General features: G+C 39.4%; 1 protein-coding gene across 1 annotated transcript in view; it reads right to left on the bottom strand.

The window, feature by feature from the left end:
• ccdc73 (coiled-coil domain containing 73) overlaps positions 1-15,953 on the bottom strand; it is a 197,208-nt gene that overhangs the window by 161,136 nt on the left and 20,119 nt on the right. Inside the window, exon 2 of the mRNA XM_073049832.1 lies at positions 4,950-5,116. Coding sequence (XP_072905933.1) covers positions 4,950-5,108 — 159 coding nt within the window. The 5' untranslated portion in view covers positions 5,109-5,116. The remainder of the gene's footprint in view (positions 1-4,949; positions 5,117-15,953) is intronic.

Below are 15,953 nucleotides of genomic sequence, written 5' to 3'. Positions count from 1 at the left end.
CGAGGTGTAGAATGTGAAGAGAAAGGGAGACAGGACAGTCCCCTGTGGAGCCCCAGTGCTGCTGACCACTCTGTCTGACACAGTGCTGCAAGCGCACGTACTGTGGTCTGCCAGTCAGGTAATCAATAATCCATGGCACCAGGGAAGCATCCACCTGCATCACTGACAGCTTCTCACTCAGCAGAGCAGGGCGGATGGTGTTGAACGCACTGGAGAAGTCAAAAAACATGACCCTCACAGTGCTCGCCAGCTTGTCCAGGTAGGCATAGGCACGGTTCAGCAGGTAGACGATGGCCTCCTCAACTCCTAGTTGGGGCTGGTAGGCGAATTGGAGGGGGTCTAAGTGTGGCCTAACCAAAGGCCGGAGCTGCTCTAGAACAAGTCTCTCCAGGGTCTTCATGATGTGGGAGGTCAATGCCACCGGTCTGTCGTCATTGGAGCCACTGGGGCGCAGCGTCTTTGTTACAGGGACGAGGCAGGACGTCTTCCACAGCACAGGAACCCTCTGGAGACTCAGGCTCAGGTTGAAGACATGGTGAAGTACTCCACATAGCTGGGGGGCACATGCTTTGAGCACCCTGGGGCTGACACCATTAGGGCCTGCAGCCTTGCTTGGGTGGAGACGTTTCAGCTGTCTTCTCACCTGTTCAGCTGTGAAGCCCACCGTGGTGGTTTCAGGTGGGGGAGGGGTGTAGTCATGAGAGCAGGGTGGGGTCTGTGAGGAAGGGTAGGAGGGGAGAGTGGAGTATGTGTTGGTTGGGGGCTGACAACAGATGAATCATGTGGGGAATGGGCAGGGGCCACAGTGTCAAATCTGTTGAAGAACAGGTTAAGTTCATTGGCCCTGTCCACACTGCCTTCAGCTCCTCTGTTGTTAGTTTGCCGGAACTCAGTGATGGGTCCTCATCCCATTCCAGTCCTCTCTCATGTTGTTTTGCTGGAGTTTCCACTCAAGCTTCCTCCTATACCTGTCTTTAGCCTCCCTGATCTTGGCTTTCAGGTCCCTCTGTATTGTCCTCAGCTCCTCCCTATTTCCATCTCTAAACACCCTCTTTTTAGCGTTCAGGATGTCCTTAATGTGATGGTAACTCAAATAGCCATACGTTACCGAAATGGTAGCCGGCCAGAAGTATAGTGGCATCCTCACTGGACTTTAAGGCAAGTGGTCCCATGTTCAAATCCAGCCGGCTCCTTACACGCTTTCCATCTGTGCTGGGTGAGCGTCAAGCTAGCAACGTGCCCTCACAAAATATACAAAAATGCTAAAGAAATGGTAAGGTTGCCACTTGATGCGTCACAAGGCGCAGAAAGGAACAACAACACCAACATCAGCAACACCAACAACGGTGTCCAGAACACACAACACATTGGACCTTTAATTGGATGGGATACAACAGCAGAAGACAACACTGGGTTCCACCTTGTACCTAATAAAGTGGCCAGTGACTGTATGTGACAAAAATACAAGGAAATTGGAACAGAAAAATTTTGAACAAGTGTCATATGACTAAGATAATAGAAAGGCAGGCGTTTATGTAATAGTCTTCCAACTTGTCACTGATATCATCAAACCAAATTAACAATCAAGAATCTCACCATGAACTAAGTACAGTATAACTGCAACTGCAAGATGAAACAAAACTGCAAATGCTGCAAATCTGAAATCAAAACAGAAAGTTCTGGATTTACTCAGCAACATCTGTGGGGAGAGAAACGAAGTTAACATTTTGGGCCAACATTTCTTCATCTGATCATTAAAAGACAGCTCTGTTTCTCTTTCCACATCTGCTCCTTTTCTGCTAAGTGCCTCCAACATTCCACTCCCATGGCATATCAACATAGATTTACATGCATTCATAGCACAATACTGTACAAAAATAGTTTCTTTAGCCAAACTCATCCATGTTAACCATGGTGTCCACCAAGCTAGTCACATTTGCCTGCATTTGGCCCTCTAAACTTCTTCTATCCATGAACTTCTGCAAATGTCTTTTAAATGTAATAGGTCCCATCATCTGGCAGCATTTTCCACATACTCACAACCCTCTGTGGAAAGGAGTCTCCCCTTTAAATCTTTGCCCTCTCACCTGAAATCTATGACTGCTGCTGTTAGATTCCTCTACTCAGGAAAACAGACTGTGACCATGCACCCTGTCTATGGCCCTCATGATTTTATATGCCACTATAATGACAACCCTTTGCCTCCTACGATCTAGGGACAAAAGCCCCTGTCTCTCCTTGTTACTCTAGCCCTCTGGTCCCAGTAATATCCCAGTGAATTTTAATCCTCCAGAAAAAAGACATTCAGCCAATCTAATCTAGGCAAGCTCTCAGAGGAATCCCAATCTCTTGCTTAATTCCCTGTAATTTATTTTCTCAAACACGCCCATTAATTGGTTGTCTAACACCTATGCATATTACATCAATTTACAGCCACCAATTAGCCAATTAACAGTACAGTATAGGCCTTTTGGCCCATGATGCTGTGCTGAGCTTTTGTCCCACTTCCCTCCCACATAGACTTCTATTTTACTTTCACCCATGTGCTCTTTAATTAACTTATTAATTTGATTTTGAGTCTCTTAACTCTCTCTGATGCATCGGTCTCTACTATCACCCCGGCAGCTTGTTTCACACACCCACCACTCTGTAAAAAAAAAACTACCTGACATCCTCTCCTCGCCACCCATATATTTTCCTCCAATCACTTTAAAATTATGCCCTTTCACATTAGCCATTTCCACCCCAGGAAAAATGGCGCTGGCTGTCCACTCTATCAATGCCTCTTATCTTACATATCTCTATCAAATCATTGCTCATCAGCCTTCGCTCCAAAGAGAAAACCCTAGCATGTTTTATTTGGATATCTTTGGAAGGTAGGTGGTAAACAGTGTGACCAAAGAAAAACCATTCAGTGACTGGAAGAATATGTAGACTCCACTCTCCACTCACGGAGCACCAGGGGTCAGAAGCAAATTTGGGTCACTGGAGCTGTGAGAGAACTTCACTTTCTGTAGTACCACTGTGGTTCCCAAAATAACAAAACATTCTCAAGAATCAACTTTATTTGCCATATACATTTAAATGTATTAGGAATCTGCTGTGGCAGTGGTCAGGCGCAACAATAAAAATAACAATAACGTTCAACAATTACAAAGAATAAAGAATTATATAAAAGCTAAAGTTAGAGGTTAAAGGATAGATATGGAATAAAATGTGCATAATGTTCTTAAAATGTGGCTGCTATTTGTCGTGTTTTTATAATTAACAGACAGGGTGTAAGTGTGATGCTGAAATTATATTCTTTATTACAGTCCATAACTTCATCATTAAGATAAATGATTATAATAGTAAATAAATTTTGATTTCTTTGTCCATGCACTGCAAAAATAAGGACTGATTTGAACAATTACCACAACAGTACCAGTAAGGACCTATGACATGCATGATCTCCCTATTACTACCGATTCATGGCTCATCTTGTGCCAAAACACTTAAACATCAATGCACAGTACCATCACCAAGACTAGAAAAGATCAAGGAAAAGCACCAGTTATTGGCATATTATTTCACACCCTCTGCATCCCGCCTTGGCTGAACAAAGGAGCACTTTTAGTAACAGACTAAGAAAACTGCGCTGCTTCAAAGAGCGTTATATGAGATCATTCTTACCCTTGGTAATATAATGAGTCAACCTACAGCCGGGGAAGTGATGATCCTCTCCTGTAAGACTGTTCGTGGTAACTTTTTTATTCTTTCTAATTTCCTTCTAATATTTTTATCTGTGCACTTGTAATGCTACTCTGACACTGTAGTTTCCTTTGGGATCAATTAAGTATCTATCTATCTATGTCATTTACAAACAGGTAATAAATATGATCCAACCCAAGTCAGCCACACTCCAATTTCTAGTGACAAAGAATTATTTTGAAAGTGTGTTTACCATCATTTCACTAGTAAAAAAGACACTGGGAATTTAGCCATATTACAATCTTCAAAGCAGTGTAGGTTAGAATACAAATATTCTATGGGACATTAAGAAAATTCCCTACTCCACTTCAAAGAAAACAGTAGCTCCATAAAGACAAACCATTAATGGTATTGCATTAGAAGTAGTGTTATCATAGAATCATAGAGTTATATAGCACAGAAATAAGACCCTTGACCCACCACGTCCATGCCAATCATTCTGTCCACCTGCACTATTTTCCCACATGAGGATGGTATCCTTCGATATAACTTTTACTGAACTAATAGAGTGGGCTTGAACTTTCTACCTTGGGTAGGAAAATAAATGCATTTTTATAGCAAGTGTTTTCACCCCAGGATATTCCAGAAGATTTTTAACAGACAATGAAGTATTTTTGAAGTATAGTGGTTGTGGTAAAAAAAAAGTGCCTCTGTTAGCTTCCACACAGCAATATCTCACAATATGATTAAATGATTAGCTTTAGTGATTTGGAGAGGAATAGCTTGGACAGAGGGCCACAGAATGTCTTCTAGCACTTCATCAAACTGTTCCAAAAGATCTTACATCTACCAACAGTTTAGAAGGATCTCAGTTTAAACTATCTGAAGGGCAATATTCTTTATATTGTCTGGAGTGGCTAGCTTTTATACTCAAATATCTGGAACACAGTTTTGTGCAATTAGCCACCACTGAACCATAGCTGCCATTAAACCAAGAAGCAAAGTGCAAAAAATATGAAAAGATGTTTATAAAGAATGCAATGCTAAAAAAATTTGGTGCAAGATTATTAATTCTACTTTTAACACCTCAAAACATACACAGATAACTTTGCATATATGTAAATTCAGGTTACTCTGGATTGTATTTAAATATGTAAGTTCATGAACTTCCAATTTCTAAATATTAAGAGTATGCTACAAAAGTTGAAAATGTGAATATTCGCATTACTGTTCACTAAATTTAAAGATGTCATACTCACACGACAAATACGAAGCTCCTCAACCACCTCCAAAAGGCTTGTTTTAAATTCAAGCTGATCAACTGAGCAAAGTAGGGCTGCAGCAGGGCTCTGAAGGTTATATGTAATGTTTAATCCAGTGTTTGATCCTTCTAAGTTTCCTGTTATTTTGTTGTCCATCTATGCAACTAGAAAGCAAATCGAAATGATTTCTCTCAAATAAAATTACAAGATAATTTGAAGTAATATTCTGGTACCAAAATGTGTAACCCACTTCAGCAACAAAGCATAATTTCCAGAGGGAACAAATCTGCTGAGATGTAATAAATTACCAATGGTTTAAAGCTGCAGCTCCTAAATAACAAAATAAACCCTTTAGAACAGAGATGAGGAGGAAGTTCTTTAGTCAGAGGGTAGTGAATCTGGAATTCGTTGCCACAGGTGTCTGTGGAGGGCAAGTCATTGGGTATGCTTAAAGCGGAGGTAGGTAGGTTCTTGATTAGTAAGGGCATCAAAGGTTATGGGGACAGGGCAGGAGAATGGGGTTGAGGGGTAATAACTCAATTATGATGGAATGGTGAAGCAGATTTGATAGGGTGAATGGCCTAATTCTGCTCCTATGCCTTATGGTATTATAAATGCAGTTTCAAGGCTAAGTAATTATGATGGTTACTGACTATCAGTGTCTCTGAGGGCAACAAGCCAGCTCTTAACTTGGGCAAAATTTCAATGAATAAACTTTGAGTAATATTACAAATAGCCAGCCAGTGGTGTAGTGGCATCAGCACCAGACTTCAGGGTGAATGGTCTCAAATTCAAATCTGGCCAGTTCCTTGCATGTTTTCCATCTGTGCTGAGTTGAGCATCGAGCTAGCAACTTGGCCTCATTTTAAAAAAAGTCAAATGCTATGGAAACAACAAAAATGCTGCCTGGTGTGCCAAAAGGAACAACAACAAAAATATTACAAATAGCAAATGCTTCATGTGATCCTGTGGGCCAGATCACCTGAGAGAACTGGAAAAGAATTTTCCAAGTCTTTTTCCCCCATTCCTAGTGCTTGCTGCCTTTTGTTTCATTCAAGACATGAGGTTGCTCTAGAAAACAAGGTGAGGGAGAATACTAAGGACTTCTACAGATATACCAAGAGCAAAAAAGCAGCAAGGGGCAAAATCGGTCCACTGGAAGATCAGAATGGTAATCTATGTGTGGAGTCAAAAGAGATGGGGGGAGATCTTAAATAAATTATTTGCATCTGCATTTACTTGGGAGACAGACACAAAATCTATTAAAGCGAGACAAAACAGCACCAAGGTCGTGGACCCCATACAGATTACAACTGATGAAGTGTCTGCTGTTTTGAGGCAAATTAGGGTGGATAAATCCCCAGGGCCTGACAAGGTGTTCTTTCAGGGGTCGGTAACCTTTATGCCTCTGTGGGCCAGATCACGTATTAATGAGCAGACGGTGGGCCAGATTAATGCCATAAAAAAACCTGAAAAATGGGAATTATCCAGTTAAAAACATCTAGTTATATTTTGCATCAAATTAATGAATAACACATGCTAGAAAACCCCATGGGCCGTACGTTGCCTACCCCTGCCTCAGACCCTGCGGAGAAATGCAGGGGCCCTAGTAAAGATATTTAAAACATCCTTAACCACTGGTGAGTGCGAGAAGACTGGATGTTAGTGACCATTGTTCCATTGCTTAAGAAAGGCTCTAAGAATGAGCCAGGAAATTTTAGGCTGGTGAGCCTGTTATCAGGAGTGGGAAAGTTATTCTAAGAAGGTATTCTAACTTGTGTCTAACCAATCTTATAGAATTTTTTTTGTGGCAGTTACCAGGAAAATTGATGAAGGTAAAGTGGTGGATATTGTCTACACGGACTTTACCAAGGCCTTTGATGAGGTCCTGCATGGGAGGTTGGTCAAGAAAGTTCAGTTGCTTGGCATTCAAGATAAGGTAGTGAATTGGATTAAACATTAGCTTCGCAGAAGCCAGAGAGTGGTTGTAGTTTGTTGCCTCTCTGACTGGAGTCCTGTGATTAGTGGTGTACCTCAGTGCTGGATCCACTGTTGTTCATCATCTATAACAACAATCTGGATGATAATGTGGTAAATTGGATCAGCAAATTTGCAGGTGTCACCAAGATTGGGGGTGTAGTGGACAGTGAGGAAGACTCTCTGGACCAGTGGAAAAATGGGCTGATAAATGGAAGATGGAATTTAATGCAGGTAAGTGCGAGGTGTTGCACTTTGGGAGGACCAGCTAGGGGTAGGTCTTACACAGTGAGTGGTAGAGCTCTGAGGAGTGCAATAAAACAAAGGGATCTTGGAATACAGATCCATAATTCTTTGAAAGTGGTGTCACAGGTTGATAGGGTCATAAAGAAAGCTTTTGGCACTTTGGTCTTCATATATCAATGTAATGAGTACAGGAGTTGGGATGTTATGCTGAAATTCTATAAGATGCTGATGAGTATTATGTGCAGTTTTGGTCACCTACCTACAGTAAAGTTTTCAATAAGCTTGAAAGAGAGCATTTAAAAGAATGTTGCTAGTATTTGAGGACCTGAGTAATAGGGTAAGGTCGAATAGGTTAGGACTTTATTCCCTAAAACACAGAAGATTGAGGGAACACTTGATAGAGATAAAATAAATTAAGAGGGGTATAGACATGGTAAAATTAAGCAGTCTTTTCCATTGAGGTTGGGTGAGACTACAACTACAGGTCATGGATTAAGGGTGAAAGGTAAAATGTTTAAGGAGAACATGAGGGAGAACTTCACTCAGAGGATGGGAGGATGGTGAGAGTGTGGAATGAGCTGCCATTGGAAGTGGTAGATGTGGAGTCCTTTTCAACATTTAAGAAAGTTGGATAGGTACGTGGATGAGAGCGTTATGGAGAGGTATGGTTAGGATGCAGTTGATGGGGACTAAGCAGATTAATGGTGACCACAGACCAGATTGGCCTAAGGGCCTGTTTCTGTGCTATAGTGTTCTATGACTCTTTAACTCTACATAATTATATGACTGACTAGAAAAGGGGAAATGTTTAGTTTTCATGCTCCTTTATTATGGGGCACACTTCATGGACTGGTTGACCTAATCTTGTCAATAAACTTCACATTTTTATTTCCTGTATCATCACTCTGGAACACATGGCTTAGTTCCACATAATAAAATGCAGCACAGTTATCAACATAAAAATTTTGAGTTTGATGACTACTTCTCAAAATATTTTTCTCATAAAACAGGATAGTAACTGGAATTAAAACTATCCACTCACAATATATTTGCCATCTCCATTACCAAATGGCAGCCAGTTTGGAGAACAAACTGCTATGTCTCTCCAACTATTAAAGGCAAGACTATTTGAAATTAGAACAGCAAGGGACTATTTGCCACACTCATAACCCATTTTAAACTATTTACTCCATTGTTTTTGGAAGAGACAGATTGAATTTAAAAGGCAAATTAGAAAGAGCCTAGCAATTCAACCACAAAGCAAGAAAAGTCAAATACGACGAACCATCAAGTCATTGTGTCAACCTGTAACTGTTACCTGCTCAGTTGAGGAAATTACCTCTGAAACGGTTTTTATTCAGAGAGGAGTTCGCAGCCTCACACACTTCGGGTGTAAGGTAGCCAACTCCCAATTTGTCAGTTTACAAAGGTCATACTTATACCCAAAAGCAGGGTACTACATTCGCAAATATGGTTACCGATTCGAATTCATCAATTGATTGGCTATTGCATAGCTAAGCATGCGAAATACTCAAAATTAGCAAAGGTTAAAGCATAATACTTAGAATTAATACTGACGCACTTCAAAACACTTGAAATAGGTATCCTCAAAATTGTCTTGTGGTTGCAGGTTCTCTTTTCCTTGTGGTCTCCACGGCTGGCCTGGCACCTTATTTTAGCTACCTCTCCTTACTTCCCCAATGACGTACCTCTCTCTTGTCCTGTCTACATATTTTGCTACACTTACCCCTCGCCCACACCCTCTACACGTACCCCTTACCCTCTTCACATTCTCAATTGATGTTCTCATTGTAGACTTCAATGCAGTACACAACCTGCTGCTCAGGCTGTGTTAGAAGGAAACAACTGTTCACAGAATCCTACCATGATTCCTTGTCAGTGTAGCCCTTCATTATATATGATCTTCCAGAATCAGTCTGCCCATATGCAGAGATATGTGTTGTGCCCACCAAAAAATCAGAGAGTCCTATTTTATTATACACAGCTTCCAGACTTGAAAATGTTTTAACTTGAAAATTCGGGATGCAACTGTCCGTTGTATGCTCTCCACATGATTGTGTGGGTTTCCTGTGGGTGGTGCAGTTTCCCTCCACATTCTAAAGGTATACAGGTAGTCTGCTTCGATAAATAAAACGATAGAAACACTGAGCCAGTCAAGCAGAGTCTGTGAAGAGAACCACGGTGAATGTTTTGGGTCAAAGACCATCCATTCTCATGAAGGGTCTCCAACCAAAAAAAAACTTTCTTTCTCTCTTTCCACAGATTCCAGCTGACCTGCTGAGCATTTGCTTTTTGAAATTTCTTAATGTATTTCTTTTCACTATTTGCTAAAATGTGATTTGAACTATAAACAGATCTGTCAAACGATAAATTCCTTTCATTAATTCATGTTGACTCTCCCCAATCTTATTATTTTCAAAGTGTCCTGCTGCCAACATGTTTAAATTAATTGTTTCGAGTCTTTGACAGACTCTATTGGCTGCACTTACTCACCTTCACAAGATTAATATGGCTTTTAACTTTGAATTAGTAATTTAAATATGCCCAAAAACAAAAATTAGCAATGAGATGTATTGAATATGCATGTTTCTTATTGTTGGAGGACAAGATCAAAATTTATTTTTGGTCCTATTCATTGTTATTGTCCATCATCTTTGAATGCAATACAGTATCACCAGTGAAAATTCTATTGTGAAGTCATACAAAATATATAATTTTAAAATTTGAGAGGATTCAGGATTCTTTAGGGTCATGTTTTATTAATAACAATTACTCTACATGTACAAGCTAGGAAATTAGCAGAGGATTTTGGCATTCTGATTATTGTGAAGGGTTTTGATGGAATGGAGCAGAAAAAAAAGTTTTCCATGTGAGGAAGAATATAACTAGATGTAATCAATACAACATGGTCACCTGGAAATCCAACAGAAAACTGAGAGTAAGGTTCTTCACCTGCACTAGTTAAATGTGGGGCATTATGCCACAACTATCTTAGGTATATTTAAGGGGGGGAGGAGCTGAACATCATGTAAGAAAGATGGAAAGAGAGGAGCAATGCGCAACATTTAGAAAGGGAGAGAGGAGAAATTTGAGTCAGCATAATCTTTGAAATGTACAATTAGGTTCAATGGTTTCTTTATGTACCAAATTGTATATCCCACATGATTCTATGTACACCAAGGTATTGTTAACAAGATGGCCAATCAAATAGCTATCTTTTTCTTTTAATAGATATACTTTTATAACAGAAGTATGATATTTAGTAAATAATTTTATAGTCTAATATTCCATTATATTTACTTATTTACTCAGAGATACTCTGCCAAACATGCCCTCCGGCCCAACAAGCCTTATCACTTAGCAACTTACCTATTTAACCCTAGCTTAATTACAGGACAATTTACAATGACCTATTAACCTACTAATGGTACATATTTGGACTGTGGGGGGGAAACTGGAGCACCTGGAGGAAACCCATGCTGTTCATGGGGAGAATGTAAAACCTTTACACCGGAATTCTTAACTCCAGAACACCCCAAGCTGTACTAGCATTGCAATAAACACAATGCTATATTGAACCTATACTTAAGCTGACTTGCTTTTGTAAAGTACTGAATAACCTAATAGTTTTAAGTAACCACAACCTGAGGATAGCTAAAATATAACTGCTGACTTAAAGCCCAAAATTTTGTAAACCCCCTAGCTCTAGGTAAAAAAAAATAGCATGTAATAATATTTATGGTGTCAGACACATTTCAAAAATGCCTGTATAAATTACTGCTTCTCTTCTGCAAACATTTGGCCACATGTTTCAGCACAACTCTAACAGTATTCATTCGTAAATACGCCACTGTAGTAACTTAGTAATCTAGCTACTTGTAAACTCCTTGGGTCAAAGAATGCCTTTTGCTGATTTCAATGACCAGTTCAGCAAGTGGACATTTTATGCAGAAAGACTTTATTGTAATAAAAATGGCCATAGTTTTATTGTTAAGAAATTAAACACAGCCACAATATCCACAAACGAGCAACCCCCAAGACACACACTGGTTCCATTCCTTTAATTGTAAGCCAAAATACACATAAGTCAGAAACATATATTTTCTATAGTAATCCATATTGTATTGCCTAACATATGCTTGCTATAAGTGTTTAATAATGTCAGATTTCCATAAGTCAGGTCATTAATAATCCTTGTATTTGTGCCTTTTGGATAAATATACATTTTTATTCTGTGTAGCTCTGTGTTTCAGTGTAATTTGCCAACAAAATGGATAAGTGCAGCAACTGATTACTAACGTGTAGATTTTTTCCATATTGTCGGCAATGTAATCAGCTTCTGTTGGCCAAATTCAAGCTGACTCAAAAGTTAATTAGCAACCACACAAAGAATATAAGCACCAGTTAAATAAACAGTACAGTTAACGGGAACATCTTATTACACTTGTCACCAAGCCTATAAAATCTGCAGGAAATACATTGGCATTATTAGCTTACTTGACTTTTGAAAAACAATGCACCACTCACATCAAGTTATCACATTACAAAAGTTATTTTCACCTTTGTGAGGTACAAAACATAAGTACCTACAACATTTACGCAACTAAAGAGCACAAATGTAAAGTATTGTCAATTGCTGTAAAATTACTATTATAGAAATTTTCAATGGACTATTTAAAAGGTATTCATCTGGCAGATCTCATCATCCTCCTACCATTCCACACCCACATGCGTCAGTAGGTTTATAAATCTAACAGCAAAAGAACTAAAAAGGCCAGAGCTGAATTGCCAGTTAATTAATGAGTCAGAGTTGTAGAAATGAGCCACTCAGTCCAACTCATCCAGGTTGATCAGTAAACACCTTTCCGTATTAATCCCATCACCCGGCAGCGTAGCCCTTCATAGCCCTCCCATCAATGTACATATCTAAACCTCTCTTAAATTTTGCAATCAAACCCACATCCACCATTTTTGCTGGTAGCTTGTTCCACACTCGCAGCACCCTCTCAGTGAGGAAGCTCCCCCTCAGGTTCCCTTAAATATTTCACCCTTCACCTATGACATCTAGTTCCAGTCCTCAATGGAAAAAAAATCTGCTATACCCTTTCTAAACCACTCATAATTTTGTATACCTGTATCAAATCTTATCTCATTCTCCTAAACTCCAATGAAAACCTTAAGCACTGCATTTATTTGTAAGTTATGCATTGCTTTACTCCAAATTAGTAATTGTGATAACAGCAAAACAATGCCTGCAGTGAACAATGATTTTAGCAGCTATGGCAAGGATGACATATGTTCTTATGTCCTCATATTTCACTATTCTTGTGTAGCTCACTGAAATTAAAAAGTCATTAAAGAGATACAATAAATTCATATACTAAATTAAATAAAAATATTATTTCACTAATGCACACACAACTGCCTAGATACCCTAAAAAAGAGCAATCTTCTGTTTCCTGTTCAAAGGTAGTTCACCACCTGCCATTACTCTGATGCCCTGATTATTAATGTTTAGTGTCCACAGTTCTACTAAAGATTTTTTTTAAATTCACAGCAAGCTACAAACACGCACAGCCTAAAAAACTGTTCATCATTTGTGGCCAAGAGAAAATTCATTGTTCACTCATCTGTGTGATGGTATTGGGTTTGCTGACCGCAAAGTTCTAAACTCAAATGAAGACCTTAAGCCCTGTCAATATAAATATCCACAGCACTCTCACTAAAGGGAATTTATACCATAACTACCCAATCTTCAAAGACTAGTTCACTTCTCTGTTTATTCTCCATAGCAAGTTCAGCTGCTAATACCCACTATCTGAGCAACACTCACAAAGTGCTCTAAGAACTCAGCAGATCAGGCAGCATCTACGGAAATTAATAAACAGCTGACATTTCAGACCAAGACCTTCTTCAGGATTGGAAGGGAAGGAGGAAGATGCCAGAATTAAAAAGGTGGGGGGGGGGGGGGGGGGGAGAGGAAGGTGATAGATGTAGTGTCCCCCCTCCCTACCAAGGAAAATATAGCTTTAGCTAACAATGGAGTCTAAACACAGTTCATATAATTTCAGTGATACACGTTCAAATTTAAACAGCTTTCTTAAAACACATTTAAAACTCAGAGGATTTGTAGCTTATAAAAGACCTCCAAATTACAAACCATTTCTCACACAAAGGATTTCCAAAACACAGGTATAGTTCCTGTAAGGTAAAAAGACATTCCCACGATCCACAGACAAACCAGTCGTCTGTCACAGAAATCAAAACAGAGCAATGGATTTCACTTCACCACACCGTTCCAAATCCAACCTCACTCCTTCCGAACGCTCTGCTCTCCGCTCCCTCCGCACCAATATTGAACATTGACTTCTCTAACTTCCGTTAATGCCCCTCCTCCCCTTCTTACCCCACCCCTGACATATTTAGTTGTTTGCCTGTTCTCCATCTCGCTCTGGTGCTCCCCCTCCCCCCTTTCTTTCTCCTGAGGCCTCCCGTCCCATGATCCTTTCCCCTCTCCAGCTCTGTATCACTTTCGCCAATCACCTTTCCAGCTCTTAGCTTCATCCCACCCCCTCCGGTCTTCTCCTATCATTTCGCATTTCCCTCTCCCCCCACTACTTTCAAATCTCTTACTATCTTTCCTTTCGGTTAGTCCCGACGAAGGGTCTCGGCCCGAAACGTCAACAGCGCTTCTCCCTATAGATGCTGCCTGGCCTGCTGTGTTCCAACAGCATTTTGTGTGTGTTGTTGTTTGAATTTCCAGCATCTGCAGATTTCCTCGTGTTTGCTCAATGGATTTTAGTTTCTGTCATGTTTCTTGATATTTCTGGACCATTCCTAAAAACCCAAACTGCTCTCTAATTTTATACTGTCTTTCGGATAATTTCATACAGGAGATACTTTTTAACACAAATGGTCTAAAAGCTTCTGGAGACAGAGTTCCCAGGTACCCATAATTAATGCTGTAAAGCTGACTCCATGAATACATAAATCTTCCAACTTATTAATAGATCAGCTATTGATATGCTAAATAATAATATCCCTCTGGTCTGCAAGCTTCCTTGAACTAACAACTAAGCCAGTATCAACCATTTTATAACAAGTCCAATTAAATAACCCATTGTCTTACAATGCACCTCTTGAGCAATAAAACAGGTGATGTGGGCCAGCAGCTCTGTGGCTCTATGTACAGTGGTGTTTGCAAAGCAATGTTTTTAACTTCAATCTGATTACTGCTTGCCATTTACATCAAGAACGGAATGCTGACTCCCATTTATAACCAGAAGCTAAACAAAAAAAAAAATTAGTTGGGATTTTCCCTTATTCAAAAACACTTTGATCTTTACAAGGGTCAGCTGTTATGTTTAGAGAGCTGAGCTTGGCAAAAAGCAAAGACCCGCTCGCACAGGAAAGTGAATATCCATCACATTTGCAAATTATTATGGATCCACATTGTGAATCTGACAACTTCTAAACAAGTTTTATGGTAACGATAACATGCATTAATAAGTGTTTTAATATAGCATATGCGCTTCACAGAAATGTCAGCAAACAAAAGTTGATACACACTCACATAAGGAGATAATAGGATAAATTGCCAAAATGTTATATCTATATTGATTTAAAGAATGACACTGGAAGGAGAAGCTTAAGGAGAGAATTCTAGATAAGCAGTGGTAATTTCATGAGGAAGTTTGAAAACAATGATGAAGAGTTTTAAAAGTAGTCCCAGATATATGTATTTAGTTTCCCAAACCAAAGATGGAATCAATTTATTAAAGAACTAGTTCAATAAGCTATTTTTCCTAGGAAGTCACAGGGATATTATTTTTGTATCTTTCACTAAGTGTCCAATGGAGACAGAGAAATGCCAAGTTTTAGTGAAGATCAGATGTTTTTCTCATACCCAGGAGAGAGTAAATCTGGTCCCAACAGTCCACTTCATGTCCAATGTAATTTTACTATATTTTATGTCTAATATGAGGGTCTTATGGTTAATACAAGGGGTATAATTTTAAGGTGATTGGAGGAAACTATGGGGGGGTATCATTGATAATTTCTTTTACACAGAGACAAGTGAGTGTGTGGAAGGCGCTGCCAGGGGTAGTGGTAGAGGCAGATAGTTTAGGAAGTTTAAGGATCTCTAAGATAGGCACAGGGTTGATAGAAAAATGGGGGTGGGCTATGTGGGAGGGAAGCATTAGACTGATCTTAGAGTAGGTTAAAAGATCAGCACAATATTGTAGGCCGAAAGGCCTATACTGTGCTATAATATTCTATCCTCCCACATAAGCAAATGTGATTTGAAACAAAATACTGCAAATGCTGGACATAGGAAAGAAAAGGAAAAAGTGTCAGAAATACCCAGCAGGTCAGGGAGCATCTGACAGGAAAGAAACAGTTGGCATTTCAGGTGAAGGACCCTTCATGAAAATTGAAAAGTGAGAAAGTAAGCATGTTTTAAGTTGCAAGAAGGACAGGATAGAAGAATTGTCCCTGGCAGGGTACAGACAAAAATTGTTCAATCTATTTTACTCAATACTTTGGCATTCCCTCATTAAAGCCTGGAGAGTTAAGCGAACACATTTACAAGGATTATTATGTTACATTATCACTTTAGACCACCTCATGTTACTTTCAACTTGCAGCAACATCCAAGCACATCAACATTTGTTTTCCTCAATATCCAGAAACAACAGAGAAATTAATGACCCATTTCCATTATTTAAAAGTGTTGGTTGTACTACTTGTAGTTTA

The sequence above is a fragment of the Hemitrygon akajei genome, chromosome 6 (genome assembly GCF_048418815.1).
Source record: "Hemitrygon akajei chromosome 6, sHemAka1.3, whole genome shotgun sequence".
Taxonomy (NCBI): domain Eukaryota; kingdom Metazoa; phylum Chordata; class Chondrichthyes; order Myliobatiformes; family Dasyatidae; genus Hemitrygon; species Hemitrygon akajei.
This window is presented reverse-complemented; position numbering and strand designations above follow the sequence as displayed.